The sequence below is a fragment of the Arachis hypogaea genome, chromosome 6 (genome assembly GCF_003086295.3).
Source record: "Arachis hypogaea cultivar Tifrunner chromosome 6, arahy.Tifrunner.gnm2.J5K5, whole genome shotgun sequence".
Lineage (NCBI taxonomy): Eukaryota > Viridiplantae > Streptophyta > Magnoliopsida > Fabales > Fabaceae > Arachis > Arachis hypogaea.
In genome coordinates this window covers 111,396,682-111,423,651 of record NC_092041.1, presented here as the reverse complement: position 1 = coordinate 111,423,651, position 26,970 = coordinate 111,396,682, and the positions used below count along the sequence as shown (strand labels likewise).

Below are 26,970 nucleotides of genomic sequence, written 5' to 3'. Positions count from 1 at the left end.
TAGGAGGCTGCCATGAGAAAATTCACAAAATTATGCTTCCAGAAATTGTCACTGGTAAGCAATTTCACCACGGTTACATTTATTGTGCAAGCTAGAGATATTAATATAATACAAAAAAATTGTGTATACATCCAATTTTAGTTACAAGTTAAAAAGATTACGGAATCAGTTGGTATCTAATTGGTAGATATTTAGTTACACTCATTTGTTTCGATATGCCACATGCATGAATCACAGCTGAATCATTCATCATATATTATGCTCTCCAACAACATACTCTACCAACAAGGTACAAGATAAAGTGCAATATTTAGAACTCGGTTAAGTAACATGTAAAGTCTTCGGAACAATACCTTTCACCGTAAATTTCTGGAAAAAAAATGCCAATAAAGCTACAAGGCTACAAGAAATCTAATACAAAAATGAAGGTAGGGGCATATCTAATCTACAGGATGCTAGAAAAGTATGATACCCTGATTTCTTATTGCCAAGTACCATGAGCTCCCTTGTTGCGCTTCTTCAGTGACTCGCAGAAAAAGGGAAAAAGCACCTTTCATTTCATCTGGAAGAGGGAACTGAAGGGGGAGTACGAGGGGCGGGCGTGTATTATGTTGCAAACTTGTTTTTCGGGAGATTGGAATCGCAAGTGCTGGTTGCTGCTTGTTTAGCCCTTCCATAATAAAGGAAAATGCCCCAAAAGTGAGGCAACTCTGCAAGAGAGCTTGTGGCGCACCTGGAGAAAAGTAGAATATGAGTCCTAAAAAGAGAGAGCAGAGAACAAAATTTATATTTCTCTTTCATTAAGGAATCAAGGAGCGAAACTTCTGAATTTTTTTAATGTATTCCAACGGATTGGAACATCCAAAGCTCATCTTTCCAGTGAAAAATAGCATTCTTAGAGCAATTGTTACCAAAACCCATTAAATAATACAATGTTGTCATGCCCTTTATATACAATTCCAATTAGTCGAATAATGTGGGACTCAACTAACAGTAAATCCAAATAAAGGGAGAAAAAAATGATACCTGAAAAGCCTAGTGCAAGGCCAGTACAACATCCAGCTACTCCAGCATTAATAATTGCAGATATGAAGTTTAAAGTAATCAGAAGAAGAAGATTAGCAAAGCAAGAGTGCCATTTACAGCTGAAAAAGTTCCCACTCATACCATCATCCTTTCCTCGAAGTCTTTTCAAGATGCAAACAACCAAACTATGAACTCTAGACAAAACAGCAAACGTCTAACAACACAATAGAAAATAATGTACATTTATCAGCCAAATTGAACAATTAAGAAAACACAAGACACAAATACCAAATCATTAGTTTATTCTATGATAAGTTATTTAAGTTATCTCCAACAACCTCCGAATTCACCATAAGTTGCTGTGCTACCCCGCTCCCATCCGCGCTGCTGCTCGCTGTGACTGGCCCAATTTTTCATGTATTGCTGTAACTGTTCCTCGGCCAATTCTTTGAAGCTTCCTTGTTTTCATGTCATTGTGTTTGTAGGTGACCCAAATTCACAGAATTCATCATCACATTGTTCGCCGAACCCTTCAATTGCATATGGTTGCGATTTCGCTGCGGGTTCTCCCTTGTAACGATATACATCAAAGGTTTCAGAACGCCGACCTGAGCACACCAGACGCTTCGGCACAGCGCGAGCAGAGGAACAAAAATGGAGCACAGCATAACAAGGCGCGGGCTCCAACTGTGAGGAACACCACGATGGTGACAGCAGAAAAGGGATTACATCAGTGTTGTGTTCCGTTAAACCCTGAAACAACGTAGAAGATGTATAAGCCCGATTAGACCACTGATGACTGAAAATAAAAAATAAAACAACGGCCCAGCCCACCTCCCTAAATCCAGTTGGGGATCTGTAACATTGGCTTCTTATTCCATTAGCAGGCTCCCCCTTCCACTACCAAGGCAAACAAGATTATGGAAATAGATCCTCTCTATTTTTTTTAACACGAGAGTATAAAGTGTGATCTCTCATCTTTAATTCTATAAGTGGGACCAAAATTAAATAGGAGAGAGAGAACAATGAAGGGTGAGATTTTACACTGGATACCATCCAGTTCTTTTTGCACTGGAGAGGATCTACTCCCCAAGATTATAGAGCTCTGTCAAGCTTGTTTCCTGCAACCATCATCTTGCCACATGTCAATATATCATTGCATCTGTATACATACACGTGTAGGTGGGCACATCCTATGTTAATCCATGATAAACTCTGCTAACTCCTTTATCCTTACTCTAAACTCGTTCTATCTGTCGCTCTCTATCCCACGTTTTATTTTCTTCTTTAACCCACCTTCTATCATTCAAGCAACGTATTTTTGGAAAAAATCCTAAAAGTAGCTTTGACAAATAGTGAAAAATGATGTATTCCCCTTAGAAATGGAAAAATGAAGAACAAGAAAAAAGTTAATGTTTGCCAATAATAAATGAAATAAGAGAAATTTGAATTGAATCCTTATTATATAGAACCACCCATGGATGCAATGAATGTTTAAAATTCCGAATATATATATTTCACTCAAACTCTCTCAACTCTCTCTTGCTCATACCTTTTGTCTACTTTTGCTCTGTTCTCACTTTCTCTCACGGAATGGACATGTTATTTTTTACTGTTATATTAGTTCTTGTACAAGCAGTAGTAGCTAGTAATCAAATATCTCTTAGGGTGTGTGTGGTTGGAGGAATTATAAATAATTCTTAGAAATTTTAAGATGGGAATATCATATTCTCATGTTTGGTTCAAAGTTTGAAAAGTTATTTCTAAGCAAGTTTGATTCTAGGAAATCAAAATACCATAATTTCAATTCTTACCTTTTCTTTGGGTATCTTTAATTCTCATAAGAATGGAATCTTTGTAACAAAGTAATATTTAAACCACACACAACTTTGATGGATGCCAAAGTAAGTGTTATGGTATTCAAATTTCATATCCATTTGGCATAAGAAATTCATATACCGGTAACCGGTGCTACCTATTTTTTAAAAGAATCCTTTGAACCTATTTTTATTTCCGGTGCTTCAGTTTTGACAATTTTTTTATAAAATATTATCTCAAATTATCAATATCTGTTTTGCTATGATTGGTGAATTCATCAAATAAGACACATGCTTGAATTACCATAATGCAGCATTATCCAACCATCTCAATATGAATAATCCGTGAAATTAACAATAGAGTAGTTTCAACAAATGTCAAGTGACAATAAACCCCCTTTTTTTACATTACTTTTAAAGCAAATTCTTCACACGTTTTCTAATTCTTAACCAATAGATTTAGGGTTGAGTTTTAAGAATGAAAAATATTCATTAAAAAACTCGTAGCTTTTATATATATAATTGAATTTCTGAAATAAGGTTCAGATATTAATGATTCACTAGGCAAAAAGGGGGTAAAGTATATATCTAACTTATGCTCCACGCACGTCCTAATAACTTCTTACCGTTAATATCAAATGAAATAATTGATATTATTATGATTTATCAATCAACGTAGGCTTTTGTCTTTTTGAGGCATTTGGTTGCTTGGATTAACATGCATGTCATTGTTTCCTTGGGACAAAGGAAAGCAATAGTGAGCTTAGAAATTGAAGGTTCTAAAGACACCCACCACCCACTTCTTGCATATTCCTAGGTTATCTTCTGTGCATCATGAAAGAAATGAATTCTTTCTCTCTCTCTCTTTTCAGTTGATCTTATAATATTCAGAAATTATTTTTAATACGAAAATAGAGGTTATGTTTTGGTTGAATATTGATATTTAAAGTGTATTATAGTATTGTGGAAATCATTCAACACGCTCCCCACGTGTTTCAATACGCCCCCACGTGTCCAACACACCCCCACGTGTTGGTCAGGATGCTGCCACGTGTCCAACACCCACGTGGTACAACACGCCCCCTGCGTGTTACCCTTCTACCTGATATCTCTATCCATGCGTAAATACACTAGGTTCATCCATTTCCAGCCAATACACCACTCAAAACCCCATAATCAAATTTTTGAGCCTATAATATTTTGCTTTTTTTTTTTTTTTGCGTTTTTCAAAGGTATAAAATTTCACTGAATGATTGAATAAAGAAGGTTGGTCCAGTGGATAACCCAAAAATAAATAAATAAATAAATAACAAAAAGTGGGATCTGATCTCCCAACTCAAACTCACAAGAGATGAAAAATAAAATTATACTTTAAAAAGGACGTAATAGAGTCTATGTTCTTTTTTGTAATTCCTGAAGAAGATATTTGGAAGTTTGGACCACATACACTTGTTGTGTATCTACATTCTTGTCTTCAAATAAAAAATAAATAAATAAATTGGGAGACCCTAATCTCTTTTATAAAATCTCAGTTAATTCAAGTTAAATTAGTCGAACTTTTGGTAAATAAATTAAGTAAGTATCGGTAATTTAACTGAAAACGAATAAAGAAAGGAAAAAAGGCCCTCAAATGTTCCTAATAAAGGTAGGTAAAGGACCAAAGATATACAGAGCAAAAGAAATTCAGATAAAATTGTTTGTAAACATTGATCACTATTTGTGATACAATAATTTCATTAATGAATACTAGACTTAGTGATTAAAACTTTTTTACTATTTGAATCATCATGGATTTGTTGCATTCTTTTTCTTTAGCTTTCTTTTTTTTTGGTGAAATAATTGATTATATTTTAATTGTTATTAATCTTTGTATCTAGTGCAAAATTTAGCAATAATGTATATTAAGATGATTTTACTTGACACATGTTAATAGAGAAACCAATTCATAAAATCACCAAGGGTACTACTGTAAATTTGGATCTTCTAACAATATACATAAGGATAAGGGTAAAGTATACTTTTTGTCCCTAAAATTTGGTAAAAGTTTCAAAAAGATTCCTAAATTTTATTTTGTTTCAATTTTATCCCAAAAATTTTCGATTTGCATCAAATATACTTTCGACGGCTAAATTTTTAAAAAATTAAAGATCAATTTAACAATAATACATGAAAATTATGCTTAATTTGCTTGTGTTGAGAGTTGCCCTTATGAAGTTGTTGTTGAATTGGTCTTAAATTTTTTGAAAAATTAGTCATCAAAAGTATATTTGATACAAATCAAAAACTTTTGAAACAAAATAAAATTTAAGAATATTTTTAAAATTTTAATCAATTTTCAGAAATAAAAAATGTACTTTATCCTATATATAAATATACAATATTTTATTCTATCATTTAACCAGAGCATCTAAAAGGAAAAAAAAAATACTAAATAATATTCCATGAACGCCACAACAAAATCAATCTTTGTTTGATACGGTCCCAAAACCTATCTTTATGGCATCCAACTTGGCAGAAAAGTATACATGTCTTGTCATGTTGGTGTTACAATCCATTAAGCAAATTAATTAGCAAATCAAGAAAATAATATTATTGCTTAAACTAAACTCTGTTTGACCCTACGTGTGGCCCTATAATGGGCAATTCCTTTGGTAGAGTCAATAAACAGTGGCCTCTGGCCACATTATATTAACGCTTTAATCTCTTTATTTGTCACATGAAAAGAAAGCATGATTACATCAATTGATTATTAATAAGGCTAACTAGGAACAGCCTGCACAAAAAGGTGTTATTAAATTGAAAGGGGTCCAACACATACCAACTTTGTTTATCTTTAGATTTTAAAATTTGTATTAAACCAATTTAGTAGTTAATCCTTAAATAATTTTTATTTGATAATGCTATATGATCAGATAAATTATTTTAGTAATTAAGTTTAATTAAGTTAGTTAAATAACTTATTAACACAAAAAAATTAATAAAAAAAAGAGAAAATATATAAAAAATTTAATTAAATTCCGTTATAAAAATAATTTGTCACTTAGTATTTTTTCATCAAGTAAAGAATACTAAGCTTTTTGTTAATTAAATATATTTTAATTTTTTATTTATCATATTTTATATCAATGATTCATATTTAAAATTTAATATTTAAAATTTAAAATTAAAGATATTTTATATTTTTATTTTTAATAGCAAATTAATTTTCAAAGAACATTATATTTTTTTCTTTTTTTTTCAAGCACATTAACATTAGCCAAACTTAATTTGTTCAAATAATTGTTTTTAGTATTTACTATTTGAATAGACGAATAATCATTTAAAAGAAAATTTTAAATGATGACCATATAAATTATTTTATATTATCGTCGGTGTAACAAGTAAACTTTAATTTATATATAAAAAAAGTTAGAAAAGTTTTAGTTATCTTTAATCCACAAAATTTTCGTTTAATAACTAGATACCGCAAAATTATATTCAAATAGGCCTCTCCTAGTTGATGCCTAAATTATATGCAAATGCTACAAGAGTCTTAATTAAAAGTGTAACATAACAACTAACAACCAAGCATTATTCGATCTTTCATAAAGACAAATAGGCATAAGACTAAACCAGGTCCTCATCAGTCATCAACCATAATCATATCCATGCAAATACATCCATATTAGAAACTAATTATTCGTTTAGAGTAATTAATTTGGTGCTATATAATCATTTGTTCATTACCGGTCATGTTAATTTTTCAATGTTCCTTTTTTTATTTTATATAATTTCTCAAGTTGCACATGCTAACTACTATTATATTCCAAACTACCTGATATGAGCTCTTAACCACTGAGCTAGAGACGGGTTTGCCACATCAATCAATAAAATAGTAACACAACTTATTTATTTATTTTTTTTTTAGTTTGGGATGTTCTAAAATATTGTTATTAATGTATCAAAAAAATATACATAAAGCATTTAGAAGAGAAATAGAAATGAAGAGATTGAAACTGGGAAATAAAGACAAAAATTGAAAAATTAAGATGGAGAAACAGAAATTGATAGACAAAAATTAAAATAAATTTTAATATTGTGTTTGATATAAGATAGGAGATAGAGACTCAAATAAGAATAAAATTTTAATTTAATTTAGATAAAGTTAGAATTAATTAATTGAAATGAGGATATTTTAGGTATAAAATATTATTAAAATTTCAGTATTTGTCTCCAAAAATTTCAATTTCTTATGTCTTTATTTTTTGGAGATATTAAAATACTAAAATTTTGAAATATAAACTAAAATTTTAGTATCAGTCTCCAAACATAATATTAAATAATAATCTTTTGATATTTGAAATGGATTCTCTCCAGTTTTTTTAACACTTGACAGAATCCAATATGATCTCTTACTTTTGATTCTATAAGTGAGACTATAAATAAATAAAAAAAAATAATGAATAATTAGATTAAACATTACACACCATCTATTTTTTTTTTACCGAAAAAGATCCACTCCCCATCTCAATATTTTAAAACAAACACTATCTAAATAACTCACATGCATGCGGATGAAGATAAAATTAAACAAAATGTATTTCAAAATAGAGATATTTTTCCTATTTCTATCTATTTCATTTTCCAAAGAACTTAATGTTCTTCTAATATTGTACTTTATTTCCGCTTTACTGATTGTATTTTTTAAGGGAAAAAATCTCTAAAATTAAAGTCAAATAACGAATTTAATCAGTGTTTAGTTTTTTATTATCAGTATAACAAACAGTTATAAATACTAACTTTATTTAGATTAAAAATAATCAAATCTTTTAAAGTAGAATAATAAAAGAATTTAATTTTAATAAATTGACATATTCATTGAATCTTATTTTTTTATTTGAATTACAAAATTAATATAAAATATAATTATTTTTATTTATTTTATAATGTATTAAAATTAAAAAATTATAATATTAAATATATATTTTATAAATTTAATTTTAATATATTAATAATATAAATATTTTATATAATTATCTAATTATATTTTTTAATTATTAATATAAAAAATAATTATTTTTATTAATATTTATAAAATTATTTTGTATACGCATCAAAATTAAATTTATATTTTTTCGTGATAATTATGCATAAACATAATATGCTGGCGTAATTTTGATATCTGTGATGGCCAGTTGAAAATCACGTGGTACGTGGGTGGCACAGTAGTAGGAAGTTAAGTAACCGTGCCTGCTCATTTCCGTGGAAACCGTAAAGACATGTTTTCTTTTCCACCATTAACTGCACTCTTCACTCTTCACTCTTCACTTCATGCCTCTCTCTCTTTTTTCTCTGACTTCACTCACTCACTCTACTATCTCTCCATTTTACAGTCACAGAAAAAATAAAATAAAAAATAAAAAATAGAGAAAGCGACTTCACTCGCTATTGGATTTGAAAACCGCTCCTCTCTCTCTCTCTCTCTCTCTCTCTCTTGCAATCTTTCTTCTTCACCTCCTTTTTTTTTTCAACAATAATAAAAATAATTATACAATTAAGATTTAAAAAAAAGAAATATAAAAATAAATTAGATAAATCGACGAGCAACAACTACAGTTTGAGTGTTACGGATCTTGATGCTGTAATAGTAGTGTGTGTTTGTGGTGGATCTTCTGATCGTGATCCTCTGCTTCTTCTTCTTCTTCACCATTTCTAATTCTGCGCTTTTCTTTCTCTTAGATCTCTCTCTCTCTACTATCAATCTATCAATGGTGTTCTCTATCCAATCTTTCATGGCATTTTGACTATCCTTTTTACCAGGTAAACCTATCATGACTCTTGTTGAATTTCACTCGCTTACTGTCAGAAACTGATCGAATGTTCTTTTTTTCTTTTAATTTTGAAAACCGTCAACTTAAGTGAGATTAGGATTTTTGTGCCGATTTGTTTTGTTATTATTATGACTAAGATTATGATTATGATGGTGATGATGACGATGACGAATATGCGGTCACAAAAATGGGGATTGGGGTTATTATTTGATTGATTATTTTGTTTTTTTGTTTGTTTGTGTATTTAGGCATTGGATTTATTTGCAGTTGTAGTCATCAATCGTGTATTGTTCATGTTTGGCTTAGTAGTAACAAGTGCCTTTTCTAATTGGTTGATGAAGCAAATGCAGCATAAGTGTGTCAATTTGGATGTTTCAATTTCAATTGTATCAGCACTTTCAATTATTTGAGGCCTGGTTTTGTTTCACCTATTCTGATAGGAATGAATTTTCACTCTTCCGAACTTTTCTTTGTGCATTAGGTAAACAAGAGAGCATTACTTATGAGACTATACAAACAAAATATTAGACATTATTGATGAATCTCCACCCCATGGAAATGAATTGTTTGTATATATTTTTCAGTGATAAATGATTTTGAATTTGTACGTTTCTCACTTGGGAAAAAAATAAAAAATACAACACTTTTGAATTATGATGACTGTGTTGCTTTATTCAATTTGACTGGTAAGTAACTTTTGAAACAACCTTACAGGTCTTCTATTTTATCATCTCAGTCCTAGTTCCTTCGAGTGGGTAAGTGGACATTTCAGAGTATACCCTTTATTTAAATTTGCAATGTGGATAAGGAAAAGGAAGAACTTTTGTGAGAAAATAACACTGGCATTAGTGATGATAAATTTGTTTACTATATAACATTCTTGTATCTCTAAGCGGCTATTCATTGTTTTCGTGAAAATTGTAGCTTGGTGCGAGTGATGGATCCAAATAACCTTTCACCTGATGATGGGGTAGAAAAGGTCCACCAAAATGGTGCTTTTGAGGAACCTGAAAAACAAGAGAATGGCATCGCTTTGAATGATGTAGACCACAGTGTCACCCAAAATACAGAAGCTGCGTCTCCAACTGAAAATTCCAACCAGCATGATAGCATTACAACTGATGACTCATCTACGAGAGAAAATGAAGAATCTAATGACTACATGAGAGGAAATAATGTTACCAATTCAAAGGTGAGAACTGAGAAGTTTTTGTTTTACTGGAGTTGGTTTCATTAGTTAGCTATATTATTCAGATCTCATGTGTGTGCTCAATTCTAGGAAGAGGAATCGAAAGCCAAAGACCAAACACAGCAATCAAAAGCACGGAAGGCTCCTGTGAAGAATAACAATACCAAAGCACCAAGTTCCAGAGGTGTACATTCTAGTTCGGTGAGAAGGGGAAAAGATGGAAAAGCTGAAGAGACCACATCTGCTGTTTCAAATGGTGCTTCAGCTCGTCCACGACAGCCTGCTAAAACCAGGTCATTTAATGATCGGCAGAATCAATCGTCCAAGGTAAACACTGGTTAAATTTGTTTGCTTTCCAAAATGTTTACTTGGGAACTCAGATAACCATTCATGCTTTACATACCTTCTTTCTTTTTTCCTTTTCTATTCTGTCTATTTAAATGCATCACTGATGATTTTGTGTTTTGTTTATCTCAGCACTCTTCAAAATCCGAAGCAGCATCTTCTGAGATACCAACGTCCGTAATGTTTTCATTTATTTGTGAATGTTTCATCATATGAAACTTACATAGAATTGATTATTGTAATTAGCTGACTGGTGGACTATAATATACTGGATACAGGGAGAATACAAAAACAAAATCAGTGAAAAAGGGACCCTCTGAGAAAGCTCACGGAGAAACAGAATCTTCAGTGTATCCTTTTAAAAAGTGGGTTTATATATTATTGTTCCGCATAAGTGAAAAGAGGAATGTGATGCTGTGTTATCGTGGTTTATCTTTAATCTATTCTGAAATAGCGGTGCAGAAGATGACAAACCACGTAGGGTGGGGACACTTCCGAACTATGGATTCAGTTTCAAGTGTGGTGAGCGAGCTGAGAGAAGAAAAGAGGTAAATATATGTTAGCACTTACTTTGGATTTTTTTTTTTACTATTATTATTTTCCCAAATAAGGTTGTAGCCTTGTAGCTAATAAACAAACTGGTTTTTTGGAGGGCAGTTTTACACCAAACTTGAGGAAAAGATTCATCAAAAGGAGGTGGAGAAGAGTAACATGCAAGCAAAATCCAAGGTGAGAATATTTGACATCTGACATTAAAACTAGATTGTGGAGTTTGCCATTTAATCATGCCAATCTTTAACTTCTTTGTAGGAGACTCAAGAAGCCGAGATTAAGATGCTTAGGAAGAGTCTAACATTTAAAGCAACTCCAATGCCAAGTTTCTACCAGGAGCCTCCTCCTCCTAAGGTGGAGCTCAAGAAGGTAATCTCTCTCTCTCTCTCTCTCTTGAATGTGTATGGTCCTCTGCATGATTCATGCTTCTGCAGTAGGCACTAATTAGTTACAGAAGATTTTTTGTTCATCTGAAGCTATATTTTATGTATGTATTCTATATCTGTGCTGCTATGTGAATGAAAGGGTGCACGGAACCAAGCTATTTTGCTGATGGAAGCTTTCTTCCTACTGTATCCACTTCTAGACATCATTGTCTGTCACTTTGTTGTATAAGTTTCTCTGATGTTCTTAAGTATCCTGTGATCACAAAATGGTTGATAGGTGAAATAAAAGGTTAGCTATTTATGTCATATGTATGAGAGTTGAGATGCATACTTCTTATATTGATGTTCATTATGTTGTCAATTTCATTTGGCAGATCTCAAAGCATTCTCAAAACTAAACTAGAATTACCAATTCAGATATTACTCTTCATATCAGTTAACTGCTTTCTTCAATATCCATGGGGAACCTCTAGATTTGGATCGTGATACAGTATGCTGTGACACTGCCATTCAATGAAATGATTCTGTTTTTAATAATTTTTGTTTAATATAGTGGGTGGCTGGGTCACAGTGTCACACTTTAGGTTGATGTAGCTACATAATTAGATTTATTTCTAAAACTTTTATATATTGGCAAAATGCATTCAAATTAAATCCTTGGGTGAATTATCTGATTGAGTGCAACTATATACTTTTAAATTCTTCTGGATCATTGATATTCTCTTTTATTCTTGTTGTGTAATGTGTTGTCTTATCAATCAGAAAATTTAATATTATAATAATTTGGACATTACTGACGTAGATACCAACTACAAGAGCAAAATCCCCCAAGCTTGGTCGGAAAAAGGGCTCAATAAATCCAGACTCAGATGGAAATACTAGCAGCAGTTCTCAACAGGGTCGGTTAAGTCTGGACGAGAAGGCATCTCAGGGTAAATTGACTAAAGAAACTGTTCCAGTTGAGCAAAAGAAACCGCCAAGGAAATCTCTTCCTACTCGACTAGCTTCTGAAAGGATACGACCTTCCAATTCAACAGCTGCAACAACTAAATCTAAGGTGGTGAAGGGCGATAAGACCTTGCCTAGTGCAACAAAAAAAGATACCAACTCATCTAGTGCTACTGCCGGAGAGGAGAAAGTTAAGGTGGCTACAAAAAATGAAGAGAATACTACTTCAATCAGTGGGAACATTGAAGCTCTACCTCCTAGGGCAGTCCCTTCTGACGATCCAGATGAAGCAGAACTTCAGGTAAATGGTGATATAGAAGTTGAAGAGAACCCTCAGCTCATGCAAAAACCGATCACAGCTGAGCATTAAGCAAAACAGCATATTACATGAGAAATGGATAGATTCATCTGGTGAATATCATAAAAAGCATATAAACAAAGATTAATTGACAATGGAGGCTTGCAGATTTGCATTATGGTTTGTGTTGTCATTTTGTCCAAGCAGCACTTTTTTTTCTGTGTTTACTCTCTCAAGCTTGCTGGTTTGGTCCTTATGAAATTCTCCTTTCTTGCTTGCAGCAATGTATGTAGCTATTTTGTCAGGTTATAAATTGTAGTTGATCTTAATTTTGGGTATGCAGCACTTGTTCTGTTCAGTTGATATAGTTTGATGAAAACAAATTGGAGAAAAAGTTTGGCAGCTGATGATGGTACAAGTGAATTTTGTTCAGGGCTTGCTTTGTTAAAACAACTGACATTGTCAAAATGTACAAGATGTTTGTTTTTGTGGTCACCTTATGCTAAATTATACGGATCAAATCTCTCTATTGGCACTATTAGGTAAGACTAGATCGATTTTCAGCTCTAATTGTTACCCTTAGTTACTTGGTGTGTTTGGTTAGAGGGTGAAGTGGGAGAAAAGGGAAAAAAAAAGGGGGGGGGGGGGGACTTTTAGGGAAATGTTCCTATGATCGTCTTCATAAAAAGATGACATTGTGAACCGTTAGATGATTCAGTCAAACATATTAAACCATCTAATAATTTACAATGCCATTTTCATGTAAAGATAGGAATATCCACCAAATTTCTTTATATGTAAACGTATAGTTTATCTATGAAAATTGGAATGGATTTCCAGGGTTATTGTTACTAGTTTTAGTGGTGTAATTAAACTATTTTTATAAATGAACTTAAATTACTTGTTACAAATTCTGCAAATTGTGATTGTGATGATTGTGGGTTTTGTTGGTATGGTGGAGTTTTTAAGCCTTCACTCTATTCTCATTTTATTGAAATGCTTATGCTCGTAATTTGAATCTTAAAATTGTAAGAGAAGCACATTTGAGTAACCTCGAGTTTTACTTTCTAAACTTACATAAAATGCGGTGATGAGTTAAGCAGCATAGAATTAATAACTTCTATTTTATGAACTATTGTTTGTAAACAGAGTGCCATTTTGTGTATTTTAGAGGAGTCAAATCCACAAACTCCAATACTCCGTTCAGTCCGTTGATATATTAGGACACAGAGTCTTTTAATCTCTTTTAAGTCTTAACCAAAAACGATGACATGTCAGATTACATGCTGAGCTATGAGAAATAAAAAGGGATCTAATTGTCTCTAAATTCAAATTGATTAAGGGTTTATTTGTTCTTATTTTTTAAATATTATATTTTTTAAATTATTTTTTATTCATTATATTAATATTCTTTTTCAAATAAATTATTGAATATATGGTATATTAAATACAAACTAATTTAGTAAATTATTCAAATTTAAAAATATCGTATATTATAAAACTAAATAAATAATTTTTAAATATATAAATAATAAACATTAAAATACAGTTAATACATTAATAATAATATAATCCTATGATATACTATTAGTATTATAATTTAGATAATTTTTACAATAAAATAGAAATTAATAAACATATTATTTGATATATAGTAAATTATTTTGGAGTAATAACAAACTTAATTTTGATCTTTTTAAACTATATTAATAATCCAATTTGATATCTTTGAACTAAAACACACTATCAGCAGCCTACTAATACGAAATGAAATAAAACATAATATATGTATAAATTATGGAAACCATTTATAAATTCAACAAACTCAAAATATTAATAATATTATTAATTTATTAATAATACATATTATCATAAGGTTACAAATCAATAAAAATTTATCAATATAAGAATAATGTAGATTAATTAAAATTTTGCGTAAATTAAAATTCAATTGCTTGTATATATAGTCATATATAATGATTTTTAGTAAAATATATATATAAATTTAATTATTAGTTATACTATGCAAGTAATTGAATTTTAATATACGTAAAATTTTAATTAATTTATATTATTTTTATAAATTGATAAATTTTTATCGATCTATAATTTTAGGACAATATATATTATTAATAGATTAATAATATTATTGATACTTTGAGTTTGTTGAGTTTATAAATAGTGTCCATAATATATATTATATTTTATTTAATTTAATATTAGTAGTCTGCCGATAGTATATTTTAGTGCAAAGATATCAAATAAAATTGTTAATTTAGTTTAAAGAGATAAAAATTAAGTTTGCTATTACTAAAAGAAAAATTTAGTATATATCAAATAATGTGTTTATTAATTTTTAATTTTTTGTAAAAATTATCTACATCATAATACTAATAATATATCATAGGGTTATTATTATTAATAATAAATTATATTTAAAAATTATTTATTTAGTTTATAATAATTTTATTAATTAGTTTGTACTTATTATACTATATATTCAATAATTTATTAAAAAAATATTAATATAATGAATAAAAAATAATTAAAAAAATATTATTTAAAAAATAAAGATAGATAAATCTCTAATAAATTCAAATTTAGAAACAGTTAGATCTCTATTCATTTCTGATTATTCACGTTGACACATAAAGACCAACTTAACAAATATGATGTGACAACTCATGTATGTAACCAAATACGTCATCGTTTTTTCGGTAGGACTTAATAGAAAAATACCTACAGGGACTATATTATGTCACAGAAATAGAAAATAAAAGTCAAAGTAAAACATTTTTATTTTAAAAGATCGCATTATCATTTTAAAAAAATAGACAAAAATCGAATTGGTAATTCACTATTTCTATATTACAATATTAGCACACAAAATATAGTTTCATGTCTTCTTTTCCAATGACCTTGTAAAATAAATGTCGTCTCATCGAGAGTTTATAAAAATAAAAAGCAACTTAATAAATCCATCAACACCAAAATCCTCTAATGAGTAACCAAAGAGTTATAGCTCAAATGGCATAGTCTTTCCTTACTCAATTAAGAGGTTGCGGGTTCGAATCTTCTATCTTTTGGTAAAAAAAAAAAAAAAAAAAGCAATTATCCAAGCTGTCCATTATAATATAGCAAAAGAATCAAGTCATTCCTTAGAAATTTGGGCCTAATAAAATAACTCTCCAAGAGCCCAAATAGTGGATGGCCAATTGGCCATTGCCCATTGGTTAATTAATCATTCATAAAGATGGATTCTAGGTCCGTTGATTAAAAACGAAAGATGGATCCTAGGTCCGTTGACCAAAAAGAAGATTGATAATGCTGATATTAAAAGTGAATCAAAATATATAATACCAAAAAACAAAGTTAATCAAATTGCCCACGTCCAAAAACTAAATTGAATCAAATTGCCAATAAACTGCTCAAATGACACATGTCCCCTTCTCCAAATGAGAGGTCTTAACTTTTGAGCCTCTCAAAAAAAAAAAAAAAATCAAATTAGGTCGAATAAGAGTTAGGCTAAAAAAAAGTGAATTCAGTTTACCACTTGGCTTATTAATAATTTTGTCCAATTGGCTAACTCACTTAAAATTTAGAGAAAATGACAAATAAATCCCTAACCTTTTATTCTGCGGATATTTTCGTCCATAACCATTGAAAAATACTATTAAGTTCCTGACCTTCATAAAATTTGGACGGATCAGTCCCTCCGTCCAAATGCCTCTGTCAGAGACTGATCCATCCAAATTTTGTGAAGGTCAGGGACTTAAAAATATTTTTTAATAGTTAAAAACAAAAATGTCCGCCAAGCAAAAGTTCAGAGACTTTTTTATCATTTTCTCTAAAATTTATGAGTTGGTTTAAAATCACCAGCGCTTTTTAATAATATGCGCATCATTGTATAAATTATAATTTACATATTACTTTTATTAAAAAAAATTTGTCAACTCTCCGAATGAGAGGTCTTTGAGGCTCTCCTAATGTAGCTTGACAAAAAAAAAAAAAAAAATCAAATTGGGTCGAATAAGAGTTAGACTAAAAAAAATTGAATTCGATTTATTAATAATTTTATCTAATAGACAACTAACTGAATTCGAGCTCACAAACACTTTTTAATAATATACACATAATTATATAAATTACAATTTACATATTATTAGGGGTGTGCATGATCCGACCCGACTCGAAGATTCGGCCCGGCCCCGAACATTTTAGGGGCTATTTTGGTATGATTTTACCGGGTCTAAGGTCGGATAAGTGTCTCAAAAATAGACCTGGTCATTATTTCGGGTCGGGTCCGGGCTATGGCTTGGGTCACCCGAAGTCGGTCTGGTGGCCCGATCATCATACACAATTAATATTTTGTGTTATTAGTGATGGATGATGGCTATTCTTATGTGGAATTTAAGTATTGATTATGGCTATCCTTAATATTTTGTGTTATTAGTTATTATAAGACTATAAGTTAATGTTTTATGTTTAAAATGCATAAGATTTTAGACTAATATATAATATTGTGTTATTTATATTGATTTAAATATTTGGTGTTATTAGACAATATTAGTATTGATTATGGTTATGCTTTAATTTTAGACAAGAGTTGGTTCTTGTTATATTTTTCTAAGTGAATTTTACCATGTCAAATAATGGTTGGAGTCTTGGAAATTTGGATATTTCACATGCTAGCTTATAAGAAGGTATCAAGATAATGTAGTGTTAACGGCCCGATTTTCACCCAGTTTTTACCAGGTATAATCGTGGCCCGAAAGTGTATAGGTTTCATCGGGTCTAGGGTCGGATTCGGGTCTAATAAATAGGCCCAGTATATATTTCAGGCCGGGTCTGGATCACATCAAACCCGGTTTCACCCGACCCATGCACACCCTACATATTACTTTTATAAAAAAAAAAAGGGTAAATACCCTTTCCGGCCCCTGAGCATTTTAAATTAGGACATGTCGCACCTTTATCATCCAGAAACCTCAACCAGGTCCTCAACCATCAACATTAGTGGACGTATCGACCCCTGTGACCGGTTGCCAACAGGTTGCCTGGATGACGTGTCAGGTGGAGGCTGAGTTGTCAAATGCAGGTGCCACGTGTCATTAGAAGTTGTTGCAGGGACTAAAAACCCCCCTCTCTGCCCAAACTGTTCTCAGCCCCACCGGCAACACCCTCCACTCACCACCCCTCCCCAGCACTCCTCCACCACCGCCACCGCCGCCACCACTACAACCGCCTCACAACCTTCGCAAACATATAACTTTTCGATTCTACGAAATGCTTCAATAGCTAACATATAACTTTTCGATCTAACCAAGGGGAGTTCTTGAATGATTCCCCAAACTCTTTCTAGCTCCTTTGGGCTCCCCAAATATCCATACAATATAAGTAGAACATCGAATGTTGACCAATTGTTTCCTGTAATAGACTTTTCCACAGTTTGAACATATGCTTCAGTTGCAGTATACAACCTTGCCACTGCATGAGCAATAGCTAAAATGCAGTAAGATATCTCGTTCGGTTCAACCTGTGGCTTCTTCATCTGAGCAAAGACCTTTACCAAGGCTTCAAGATCATGTTCATTGGCTTCTATTTTCATCAGAATATTGTAGGTGGACACGTGGGGGGTGACCTTATCTGCGTGAGCAATTTCGGAATCAACTTCTTCCTGGAGGGTGAGGAATGCAGGATTATGAGGCGGTTGAAGACCAAATGTGAGATGGGATAAGCCAACTCCCTCATTTTCTTCATGTACTCAAGTGAAAGCTTTATGACACCTTTATCCAGCATTGCAATGACCAGATTGTTGTATAGCAACTCATTCTGAAACTCGGTTGGAATGCGAGGGAAGAGCTTCTCACCATATTCAATCCCATGAAGCTTAATTGTAAATTCCACAAGATAAGAGTAATCAAGTTCCCTAGGCCTACAGGGCCTCTCTCGGATCACCCATTCCATCACCTACAATAATTGTAACATGAGTTCAACTTAAGGGAATGTTTTTGGAAGTAAAAATCATATTTTTGGAAGCAATAATGATTGGTTGTTACCTCAAGTGCGCGTTTGTTCATGTTGAGCTTGTGAAGACGGTTGATGGCGTGGAAGACATGGCCTCTGTGAACGGGGAATCCATCGCCCATCCAAGTGCGGAAGGCAGACCCAACAACCTCCCCTTTCCAAAGCTTCTCGATCCTTCTAGACAAGCTCTCTGAGTTCTGAGGGCTCTCAGAATCGCTTTCGGAGGATTCTCGCGGTGATTGGATGCAAAGGAATCTGAAACGGAGGTGGGCAGAAGGTGCTCGACGCATTGCCTCAATAAACCTGCGTCGCAGCATGTTTCTCTTTTCTTCCCTCGCCCAACAGAATTGAACAAATGAACAGCACGTTATGAAATAGGTATTTATATTGCTCGGAGAGGTGAAAGAGTTCTTCGAGATTGTTGGGAAGTAGAAGCGGTGGTGGCGTTGGTGGTGGTTGTTGTGGCGGAGGAGTAGTGGTGGTGGTGGTGGAAGGTGTTGTCGGGAGAGAGAACCTCCATTGGGTGAAGCTTTGGGAGGTTGTGGAGGAAGAAGAAGAGGTGGAGGACTCGCATGAGTTGCGAAGGTTGTGAGGCGGTTGTAGTGGTGGTGGCGGTGGCGGTGGTGGAGGAGTGCTGGGGAGGGGTGGTGAGTGGAGGGTGTTGCCGGTGGAGCTGAGAACAGTTTGGGCAGGGAGGGGATTTTTAGTCTCTGCAACAACTTCTAGTGACACGTGGCACCTGCATTTGACAACTCAGCCTCCACCTGACACGTCATCCAGGCAACCTGTTGGCAACCGGTCACAGGGATCGATACGTCCACTAATGTTGATGGTTGAGGACCTGGTTGAAGTTTCTGAATAATAAAGGTGCGACATGTCCCAATTTAAAATGCTCAGAGACCGGAAAGAGTATTTACCCAAAAAAAAATTCAGCATACAAATTCTTCATCTAATCCATTGTCATCCAATATTTAATCAACCAAAGACAAAAAAAAAAAGTAGTGCTTGTTTCTATTTCTATTTTTTTTCTCTTTTTTAAATATAAGAATAAATTTGGTTTTTGATCAATAATATATGAGTTGTTCCATGAAATGTTAGATTGCACGGAATATCAATGGGACAAAAAAAAGATGCATACATTGACATAAAACCGATAGAAGATTTGAAACTTCATCGCTTAATTTCAATAAATAAACAATGGTAACTAGACCTAAAATAATAAATAAAAAAATAATTGGGAAATGATGAGTAGTATAAATAAGGATGGTGAATTTTACCGTGCTTATGAACACTCCATTTATTCATATACCTCATTATAAACATCTAGCACAATTTTAGTCTAATTTGTGAAAATTAATTTCTTTTATTTATAGTTAAAAAGATTTGAAATGACAGAACATCTAAAAATATTTTTTAATCAACTATCTTATTTAGTAATAAGTTTTGAAGTAAAAAGAATAGGCCAAATATTACATTATAACTATTGGATAATAGACTCTTTTTTTAAAATAGTTTTATATTATATAAAGATTACAAATCACCTTTTTAAAAGACTTTTTTTTTTTCCTGAAATTTATAAGCTCAAAAATTCATCTTTTTCTCTCTTCAAATTTCTTTCATTGTTCTTCATTTTATTCATCAATTTCACAAGCAAAATTGGTATTCCGGAACACCCGACAGTAATTAATCAACCACTGTCCACTTAAAAAAAAGCTCATTCATCTTTTTGTGACATTAGTGAGGTCTCAACACTTATTCTCCACTTCTATTTTTTATCATTAGTTCTTGTATTGTTTATTTGTTATTAATAGAAGTATTTTCCTCACAAATTTATTTACTCCAAATCTTTCATCTTAACCATTTTTCACTTAATTTATTTTTCACAAATCTCAATCAATGTCACACCAACAACAATAATAGTTAATATATATTTTAAGAACACATGTTAATTATTATTAATAAAGTTTTGTTATTATTAATTTTAATAAATATATTAAAAAATTACTTTATATGCTTTTATAAAAAGTTTAATTCTTAAAAATTGTTAGCTGTTGAAATATTTAATCTACTAGTTGAAATAATGATATGGTAAATAATTTTAAGGGTTAAGTACGATTTGGTCCCTAAGGTAGGAGTTGAAATTTTTTTCGTTCCCAACCTTTTTTTCGCTACAAAATAGTCACAAAGATTTCAGTTTGTTTTAAAATCGTCCTTCGGACAAAAATGTCCTTCCCCCTTCTTCCCCAAAATGCAGAAACAAAAGCAGAATGCAGAAATAGTGAAACAACAACAACTAGAAGAACAACACCAACAACAACAATGGATAATGGAATCAAAGCAACAACAAAAGCAAAACCAGAAAAATTAAAGAAAAAAGAGTAAATATCTTTTTCGACCCCTGTCCCTTTTGAAAATTGACAAGCCGCCCCCTAATATTTAAAAAATGACAAATCGCCCCCTATCTATTTCTTCCATTAGAGACCCTTTTGTGGCCAATAGATAGGGGTTGATGTGTCTAGCGGAAGAAATAGACAGGGGCCGATTTGTCATTTTTTAAACGTTAAGGGGCGACTTGTTAATTTTGAAAAAGGACAGGGCCAAAAAATGTATTTACTCAAGAAAAAAATGCTGCGGTGGTGAACTGTAAATCACGAGGGGAGGAGAGATGCGGTGGTGGTGGTGGATCGCGTGAAAAGGGCTGCGGTAGTGGTGGTGATGCCGCGAATTGCGACGAGAACGGCGATGCGGTGGTGGCGACAGCGGCGACGTGGAGATTCCCCACTCTCTATCACAAGCGGCGGCGGATACCTTTTCCACCCCCACTCTCTTTCTCCCCCCTCCCCCGCCCCCAATTCTCTTTCTCTCCTTCACAAGTGGCGGCGCTACCTTTTCCACCCCCTCTCATTCTTCCCCCCTTCTTTTTCTTCCCCTCCCTTCCCCCGGTTTCCTTTCTTTCTTTTGTTTTTTTAAATTTTATTTTATAATTTTTTTAGGGATAAGTATTGTTTTGGTCCCTAACGTTGAAGGTCAGAATCGAAACCGTTCCCAACGTAATTTTGGGTTTAAAATAATCCTTAACATTTTTTTTGTATTAAAATCGTCATTTTTAATAAAATTTTTAATTTTATTCCTAAACTACCACTATTTTAATAAAAAATTATAAAATTAAAAAAAAATAAAAGAACGCGTGTGTGGAAGGGGGAGAGAAGGGAAAGGACGCGGGCAATGGGGTGGGGGAAGGGGAGAGGGGGAGGGGGGAGGGGACGGCGGCGGCGAAGCCTGGAGCCGCCGTCGTAGCCGTCGCCGTTGGGAATCGCGAAGGAGAGAGGAGACGCGAGCCACTGCCGCCGCTGATCTCGCTGCTGCACCTCGCCGCGTCGCCGCTTCATCTGCACCTCGCCCCCTCGCCGCCTCGTTTTCTACTTCTGCATCTTGCTTCTACTTTCTTGTTTTCTTGATTTTGCTTCTTGCTTCTGCTTCTTGCTTTCTTGCTTCTGCTTCTTGCTTTTTGCTTCTGCTGCTTCTGTTTCTGCTTTCTTGCTTTTAATCAGAAATAAAATCAAGGAACATTTTCAAGGTTTATGATCTGAGCACGGGATCCTGAGCCAATGCTACGATTTGTTGATTTGTGGGAGAAGTTGCTTCCTCCTTCAGTCCTCACTACCATATTGGACAACATAATCTTGCCAAAATTGTTTGCAAATACTTGGAAATTACATCGAGAGACCATTCCTATCCACACTTGGGTGCATCCATGGCTATTAGGGGTGAGCACGGGTCGGTTTGGTTCGGATTTATGGTAAAGTTAGAACTGAACCGATCAAAATATAATTGGTTCGGTTTGGTTCGGATTTGTATTTTTTTGTACATATACCCGAACCAAACCAAACCGATTAAGAACGGATTGGTTCGGTTCGGGTAATTGGGTACCCGATGATTTTGAAATTCATAAAAAAAAACAAATTTTTATCTTAAAAATTCAACAAGTACAATAAATATGTAACATCAATAGAAATAATCCAAACATGTTAAACACCAAATACATTAAAAACTAAACTCATTAAAATCCAAACATATTAATAATGAATAATCATTGTCTAATAGAAAAGCCATATATATTTTTTTATTTAATTAATATATGATCGGATTCGCGGGTTGGTTCGGGTTCCGCACCTCCAAAACCGATACCCGAACCAATCACTAACAAAAGCCATCGATTTGGTTCGGGTTGGACCCGATTACCCATTGATTTCAGAACCAATTTAATTGGTTCGGTTCGAATTCAAACGGATAATCGGGTACCCGCTACCCGTGCTCACCCTACTAACAAGGAAAGAGCACAAGTTAGAAGGTATTTACCAGGTCATTCATTTTAAATTGAGTTCTGTTCTTGGTGCCTGGCATCCAAGTGATTCCAATTAAATTGATTTCATTTTTTTTGGGTAATTAAATGGGCTTCTGTTATTCTAATTCATATCATGGTGGACATGATGGAGAAGTTCTTCTTCACAAAGTGGCTTCAGGTTCTGGTTGTGTTCAAATTCTAACTTTGAAGAAGTTATGAAGTGGTATAATGAATGGTAGTGGAGGGTATTTTTGTCCAAAAAGTGTTAAAAGAACGATTTTAATATGAAAAAAAACGTTAAAGATGATTCTAAACCCAAAATTACGTTGGGGACGATTTCGATTCTGATCCTCAACATTAGGGACCAAAATAATACTTATCCCATTTTTTTATTTAGGGGTGAAATAGTAATAAAAATAAAAAATTTGATAAAAATGACGATTTTAAAATAAACTGAAATTTTTGAGACCATTTTATAGCAAAAAAAAGGTCGAAAACAAAAAAAAAACTTTTAACCCTTATTTTAAAAATCAAAATCATATTTAACGCTAATTTTAATCACATACGAAATACTATTATCTAATATCTAATATGATAACTAAAATTCTCTAACGACATAAATTTTCGTTGACTTTGGTTACCTTTTATTTTTTTTGTGGTGGCTCACATTTACCCTCTCTCCTACTACGCTTTTCTCATGTCATTTTCAACAAATGTCCTTGTTTAGAAACACACCAACACAATGCATTGAATCTAACTTTCCAAGTAATTTGCGTAGAAGCTGCTGCTGCCTTCTTAATTTCATCACCAAATTCTCTTAATCCGGTACAAATCCATCCCACTCTTACATAATACAAATCTTATCTTATAGGTTTATCTAATCTAATCTTAAAAAGCCCTATTAAAATTAGGATTTAACTAACTTATGCCTTAAAAATATATTTTAAATATATAATAATAAAAAAAATTTTAAATTTTTTTATGTATTTAATTTATTAAAAATATACAAAGATTTAGTTTTTTAATAATTTTTATAAAATATATTTTTTAGTGTTTTTAACTTCTGTTCTTAGAATACAAATTAACAAAACTTTTAAGATTATTATTTATAAAAAAACTTTTAAATTACTTATTTTAATAAATATATAAAAATAAATTAAAAATTTAAACTTCGTACATTTATTTCTAAAAGAATACTTTAGTTAATAATTATAGCATGTGCAAGAAACACATATAGCTAAACTCACATCTTAATTATTTTAGAAATGATAAGAGTATAGTTTTCGATAAAGTTACAATTTGAAAAAAATATATATTAAAATTATTAAAATAGTATTGAAAAATTTATGTCAATGACAAAAATAAATTCAAAAGATAATATCAATATATAACTATATAAGTTTAAGGTTTAAGCATTAGTATCTTGGGCAAACGAAAAAAGAGCTCTCAATAAATTTTGCTCTTTTTTCATGCACCTTTGAAATAGTTATTGAAATTTTTCTACAAAAATTCCAATTAAATATATAAATTATTTATCAAATATAAAAATCAGTTATGGTAAAACTACCAAATTTAAAAGGTAAAAATATATCATTTCTAAGTATGGTTGCAAATTTTGATATTGAAAATCGATTTTGTTTAGAGTATTATTTTCTTACCTGATACTAGTTGTTAAATAAAATTAATTTTTGAGATTATAATGTCATTATTGTTTTTAGAGAATATTATTTTATCTAAAACTGAAATTTTTAAAAACTAAAATAGCAGTTTCATGAATGATTAGTAGTAGTTAAGAAAGAAAAGAAACCTTCACTTTATTGGATACCCTTCTTAATTAACCACTCCAGATTTGCCACAAAACCTCATCTTATCAATCGAGTTATTGAATAAAATCATAAATACTTCTCTAATCAAACACCAAATTGACATTTCTTGTCTGAAATCAAGCTCTGTCATGTATTAATCATATTTGGCATATCAATAACATTATTGATTTTATTAATAGAATACTAGATTTTATGCTTAGAGAATCCGATATCACTTATTCAATTTGATAATTATATTAGTTTCTTGATAAAAAATCTTGCGAGAAAAACCAAAACAGCACCTAACAATTATTTCGAAAGACAACGAGGCCAAAAAAAAAATTCAATCATGTCTCTAATAATTACCTCGAAAGGATAACGAGACTCCTGTGCCAAAAAAAGTTAATGTTGTTTCTTTTTTGCACAGGGATTAATCAGTCCCAAAAAAAAGTTTAGGGATCAGATTTGGTGTTTTTTTTTTTCTTAGGAACCTCATTATCCTTTCGAGGTAATTGTTAGGGGTCGGGTGGAGTATTCACTCAAATCTTGAATTTAAATTCTAAAAATAAAAAGATAATTTTACTAAAAGACTTCTGTTTTTTCATAAATCTACAACTATAAAAAATATTGACAATTAGGTCGTTAAAGATTTTAATCTCAGACTAATTAATTTTTGAAAAAAATATCAATTTAGTCCTCCATAATAAAAAATAGTAGACAAATTATATCCTTCCATCAATTTATCATGTAAAATTTAATAGTGCTACTTATAATTCCGTTAATTACTATGATATGTCTATTTATAAATTCGATATCAAATTACTTATTCAATTTGATAATTATTTTAGCTTCTTGATAAGAAATCTCGAATTTAAATTCTAAAAAAATATTAGAAGGCTTCTATTTTTTCATGAACCTACAATGATAAAATAAGATTAATCGAATTTTTAATAATAAAATTCAAATAATAATAGTTCAATCATATTTAAAAAAAATGTCAAATTAGTTTATTAGTGGAGGAAAATGGGACATGTCTTTCGCAGAATCAATTATTAATGATTTATTTTGTGGGGCCAAAAAATAAAAGAGGGTTCATATATGCTTAAGTAATATGGAGCTTGTGCATGAACCTTGAAGCATGACAATGCATGTGAAGTTCCATGTGCCATACATTTTTTTTTCCTTCTTCTGTCAATAATTGTTGTTCCACCAACCTAAGATTATGTAAGTAACAGATTCCAAAAGCTTCTTAAAGTTCCGTGTTTTGCACATTAAATGCAACCTGGACGATTTGTAAACCAGACCACAGATTCATTTCCCCACCACAAAAACAACAAAATGTGAATGGCTAGATTTCATAATATCTGCTATTTTAATCATTAAAATCAAGAGTTTTGTTAACGGATACTTATTCAGACTATTACAAGTTAAAGGATTTTATAAAATATGTAATATAATAAAAATATTATTCACACACTAAAATCAACTATCATATATTTATATATAAATACATATAGATATATATTTTATATTTTAATGTGTATTCTATTTTGATATATAACTAATTTTAATAATTGATTTTAGTATATATCTAACATAATTGATAATATAAATATTATTTTTCAAAATTTTGTATTCATCTAATTCGTTAAAAAATATTTATTTATTTTTTATTTTATTCTCTTAACCAATACTCTTAGGGTTATATTTTAGCCAAGTCCTTAAATTAATAGTTTAATACTACTAAAATTCTTAAATGAAGGATTGTTTATGAATTTGTTCGTCAAAATGATTTTATCTACTTGTAGTTATCTTATTATAATAAAAGTTTGAATAAATAGTTAAATTTATTCTTAAAAGATTATTCGTTCTTTAAATTAGTCTCTAAAATATTTTTTTAATCAAATTTGTCCTTAAAAAATTTTAAATTAATTATGTTAGATTTTTTATTCTTTTTTTTGTTGACGGTGCCAAAATTTGTGGCACATTAAGTAATATTACAACACACGCATAGGAATCTTAATTGGCTATTATCATAATAAATTTATGAAATTAAATCAAATCAAAATCTAACTGAAGGGATGACAATGGGGTAGGATAGGGGCGTAAAATGCCTCCATGCTCCCCGTCCCTGCCCCTAAATTTACTCTCCATCTCCGCCTCTGGTCTTTACCATGGGAAATATTGCTCTCATCCCCATTTTTCGTGGGATTTCATTTCTTATGGGGCTCCATTTTTTTATTTCTGTGATAATTCTGACTAATTATTAATTTTTATAAGAGTAGAGCTGCAAGTATCCATTTTATATAAAAATATTAATTTGTAGACGACGACTTCATTCGAACTGACGCAGTAAGAAGATGCGACAGCGAGGTAGCGCACAGAGCAGGAAACGAGATGGGGACGCAACAATGGAGAGGAG

The 26,970-nt window shown here is 31.7% G+C and overlaps 1 protein-coding gene and 1 pseudogene across 2 annotated transcripts; one reads left to right on the top strand and one right to left on the bottom strand.

Annotated features, from left to right (window-relative positions):
• The first annotated feature begins 8,088 nt into the window (after positions 1 to 8,088).
• LOC112755708 (protein WVD2-like 5) lies at positions 8,089 to 12,892 on the top strand. 2 transcript variants are annotated; one of them, XM_025803971.3, is made up of 10 exons: positions 8,094 to 8,642; positions 9,368 to 9,408; positions 9,578 to 9,845; positions 9,933 to 10,169; positions 10,320 to 10,360; positions 10,466 to 10,537; positions 10,642 to 10,735; positions 10,845 to 10,916; positions 10,998 to 11,108; positions 11,928 to 12,892. In XM_025803971.3, the coding sequence occupies exons 3-10, from the start codon at positions 9,591 to 9,593 to the stop codon at positions 12,441 to 12,443; spliced, it is 1,398 nt and encodes a 465-aa protein (XP_025659756.1). In that variant the 5' UTR covers positions 8,094 to 8,642; positions 9,368 to 9,408; positions 9,578 to 9,590; the 3' UTR covers positions 12,444 to 12,892. The 2 variants fall into 2 exon arrangements, with proteins under 2 accessions (XP_025659757.1, XP_025659756.1); XM_025803972.3 differs by lacking the exon at positions 9,368 to 9,408 and having other exon boundaries at positions 8,089 to 8,642.
• Positions 12,893 to 17,532: 4,640 nt separating this feature from the next.
• LOC112757811 (pentatricopeptide repeat-containing protein At1g07590, mitochondrial-like) lies at positions 17,533 to 18,688 on the bottom strand (annotated as a pseudogene).
• Between the last annotated feature and the right edge of the window lie 8,282 nt (positions 18,689 to 26,970).